General features: G+C 34.0%; 1 protein-coding gene across 1 annotated transcript in view; it reads left to right on the top strand.

The window, feature by feature from the left end:
• Positions 1–4,051, top strand: part of Cep126 (centrosomal protein 126) — a 119,528-nt gene that overhangs the window by 32,216 nt on the left and 83,261 nt on the right. Inside the window, 1 exon segment of the mRNA XM_023709481.1 lies at positions 37–235. Within this exon segment, the coding sequence (XP_023565249.1) occupies positions 37–235 (199 nt within the window).

Raw genomic sequence — 4,051 nt, 5'->3', positions numbered from 1 at the left:
TTAAATATACTGAATTTTTTTATGTTTGATTCACAGAACTATAGATTGTACTTCACCTTCAGCATTGTCAAAAAATGATCCCAGGCATCGTAAACATCTTTTGTCCAAAACCAACTGGGATATAGAAATGAAGGAAAACAACATGGTAAACCTGGCTACAAACAAAAATGTGTTCCAGTTTAAGCTGGAGGAAACACAGAAACTCCTCGAAGATCAGCATTTAAGCAGCTTTCAAGTATGCAACATTTTAATTTCTAATAATTCTAACAATATAAAATTCTACTCTAATAATTATATATTTATAATAATTATCATTTACATATGATTATTATGTAATAATAATTCTTCCCCTCCTTTAAGTGTTCACTAAAGAAATATATGTTTCTAGCTAAGAGTAGTCCATAAAAAGAAGTATACAGGAATAAGTATAAATTCACCATAGATACTAGAGAAAAAGCCTTTTAATTTTTCCTTACTTCTTCAGTATTTTTTTCCTCTGGTTCTTCATTATCCATCCCTTCTATTTAAAAAAAAAATATGCTTTATTAATGTTATTTTCTGACAAATATTAAAGCTGTTTAGGGGGGCCAGGGAGATGGCTCAGTAGAATAAGCGCTTCCCTGGCAAGCACAAGAGTCTGAGTTCAATCCCTGGTTCCATCAAAAAAGAAGAAAAAGAAAGCTGTTTAAAAGTACTAAGTAGGGACAACCCACTCAGGTCCCCTTCCTGACCTTCTTTCATGCAGGAGCTTTCTTCCCCCCCCCCAAATATATTCTGCTCTTCAAAAAAAAAAATACTATGTAATGTAAGTATCATTGTTAAAACCCATAATATAAAAATAACCTTAAGATTATAAGACATGGGGTTAATTGAAACATGGAAGAATTGGTTACAAATGATGTTTCTAGTCTGTTTGTTCTAGAAAATTTACTGCTTTTTTTCTGAAAAAATTTACTGCTGTTTTTTTCTGTTTATAGATTGGCTGCATGTTCATAACGCTTTATTTTTCATGAATAATTATAGCTACTTATGTGTTTCTTAATTGGTCAATACCAAGATTAAATTGACCTGTTTGGTCCAACAGCTAGTCAATACCGGTAGCAAAACAGCAGATTTCTGCTGTGAGACAAACATCATTTCTTACCAAAAACAGCTATAATTCTGAATATAACATTTGAAACAAGTGTTTTTAGACCTTAGGCAAATGTAGTGCAGGGTATGTAATTGAAAAGGATAAGTAACTAGGTAAGCCTCATGATCTTTGAGTATTTCTACTTAGGCATATTACTTAAATAAACCTCAAAAAAATCTATGAAAATAACCCATTTGCCTATACAAAATCTTTCTTACACTGTAAAATCTAGAAATGCAACAAAATGCTGTCCACAATGTCAATATTTCATCAGAATATCTTTACTAGATATAAAGAAGTGGGAAAATATGACACACAGCCAGAAAAAAATTAGTCACTGTAATCAGCCACAGAAATTGTAGCAGTGATGGAATTAATAGATGAAGAATATAAAAGCACTTTATACATATTTTTCAAAGAAAAATTATTATCAAAGATGAATGTAATGAAAGTTTTATTTTTATATTAATTCTGTTGAGAAAGAAGTAGCAATGAGACAGTTTCAAAACAGGTTAGTAGGACAATTATAATAATACATTGCATATTGTTGTCTTTGTAGTATTTATTCATAGTGCAAGATGAAGACATGATATTTTGTCTAAACACTATTAGTTCAATACTTTCTTCTCATTGAAATAAGAAAGTAGCTGTATATCTATGCCAATTATTGTGTATATACAGATACATTTTTTTCACTACAAAATGGTCCTTCATTTATATACCCCTGTTTTGTTTACTTTTGTCAGAGATGGGTATTCCATTACCATTAATACATTGTAGGTGCATGAATTCAGCAAAGTAATCTAATATAGTCCAGTAGTTTATAATAGTAGTGGGTTATCCACATGACTGGCAATGTCAGAAGTTGTTGACTTGAGCCTTTTACAGCTCAGCATATTAGTATGGCTTTACTTTTTATATCTTGTTTTTATACTTTTCTGCTGCATGGTTAAGACCAAGATAAAGCAAGATCTACATAACAAAAATGTAACTTTTATATCTAACAAAGTCAGTCAGATCCCCTCAGGATTTATCCTGAAACCCTGTACAGCAGTTTGTAGAACCTTTGTCAGTGTCAGCCATGTGGATGAATCACAGCCATTGCTTGACCAATGTGCTCTCTGTGAAAGCCTGAGAGAATGTTTTCTCTCCATGTGACTCTCCTTATGCACACTCTACATCATCAATCACTTTCCTCTGTGGCCTCATAATCTCCTTGATGAGAAAATTTGGGACGTCACTGAGTTAAAGGATGTTACAATACACTTTCTCCTATGTTCTGAGTCCTCACTAACCTTGAAAGGCTAGGGCCAAAATGTAGGCTATCCTTGTAGCCCTTCTTTTTCTCTAATTTTTTGGTCTGGAAACTTAAGTTGTTATCCCTCCAGAAGAGAAGGTTAATGATATTATTACCCTAAAACATAGGCTGTTGAGCTTAGCATCAGTATCTGTCTGAATTCAAATGCCTTAGAGATAACATGAAATGGGTATTTTCCATCAATCATTGATATGCTAGACTTTAAATCTATACAAAATGTGAAAAAAATAGAAATAAACAATTACAAATTTTTACACAGAAATTTGGAAATCTAACCATATACCACCTTGTAGCAGGACAGTCCTATGACATTTTTTTCTTGTCTTATTTTCATTTATTACATTTTTTTAAACAAACATTTACTTGAAGGAGAGTATAGCAGTAATTGATACATTAGAAGCAGTACACTTTTAGAAGACCAGAATGACAGGGATTCCAAGCATGGCCCTAGTATTACACATTGCTGTCTTCAGTACAGTTGCTTAGTTCACAGGTATCATCATACATAGTTAGTCAGCGTGAGAATCCTACCAATTAACTGCTAGTTTCAAAAACCTGATGGAGATTCTTAGAATCATTGCCTTAGCCATCTTGTGTATATAAATATATGGCTTTGCCCCTGTCATGTTTCCTAGCTTTTCTCCTCACCCTCTCTTCATTGTGTAATCCCTAAATTCTCACTTTCCACTTAGTTGTGTTATGCCTTTCACTTTTTATTTCTTCTTTTGAGTTCTTACAGTAGGGAGACTATACAATATTTACATGTGTGGATCTGGTTTATTTCACTTAATGAGTATATCTTCAAGTGGCATCCACTTATATATGAAGACTAAGAGTTTGTCATTCATTTTTGTTTCGGGTTTTTGGGTTTGTTTGTTTGTTTTGTTTTTGTATTTTAGGGAAGAGTCTACAGGGCGTTCAGGGTCACACTACTAGATCGGACTGATAGTAATCTGCTCTTTACAGCCTCCCAAGAGCTAGAATTACAGGCTCGTGCCACCACGCCAAGTCTCAATTGCCCTATCAGTGTACCCTGGGGGTAGGGGCAGCAGAGCAGGGAACTTACCATTCTTTATAACTGAGTAATACTACATTGTATAAAAATACCACATCTTTTTCTTCCATTCCTCAGGTGATGGGCATTTTGGTTGCTTCCAAGATTTGGCTATCACAAATTGTGCTTGCTATAAACATAGATGCACATATATCACTATGATATATTTTCACTTCTTATGGGAAAATTCCCAATTTCTGATAGCTGAATTGAATGGGATTTCTAGCCCTAGTTTTTGTAAAGAGTCTCCACACTGATTTCCATAATGGTTGCACCAGTCTGCATGCCCACCAGCAGTGGAGAAGGGTTCCTTTTTCCTCACAGCCTCTCCAACATTTGTTGTTGGTTGATTTCTTTGATAGTCATTCTTTCTGGGGTGAAATGAAATCTCAGTGGGTGTTTTGTTTTGTTTTTGTTTTTGTTTTTGTTTTTGAGGAGGACAACACATTTGGTTTTATTTCAGTCACTCACAGTACTTTTCTAGCTGCTGCAAAGTGCATCTACAATTTTTGATTACAGATCCACTTTAAAAAGGTTTCCTGGGGCC

The sequence above is a fragment of the Octodon degus genome, unplaced genomic scaffold (assembly GCF_000260255.1).
Source record: "Octodon degus isolate 3935 unplaced genomic scaffold, OctDeg1.0 scaffold00012, whole genome shotgun sequence".
Taxonomy (NCBI): domain Eukaryota; kingdom Metazoa; phylum Chordata; class Mammalia; order Rodentia; family Octodontidae; genus Octodon; species Octodon degus.
Note: the sequence above shows the minus strand (reverse complement) of the source record. Positions and strands in the feature narration are given on the sequence as shown.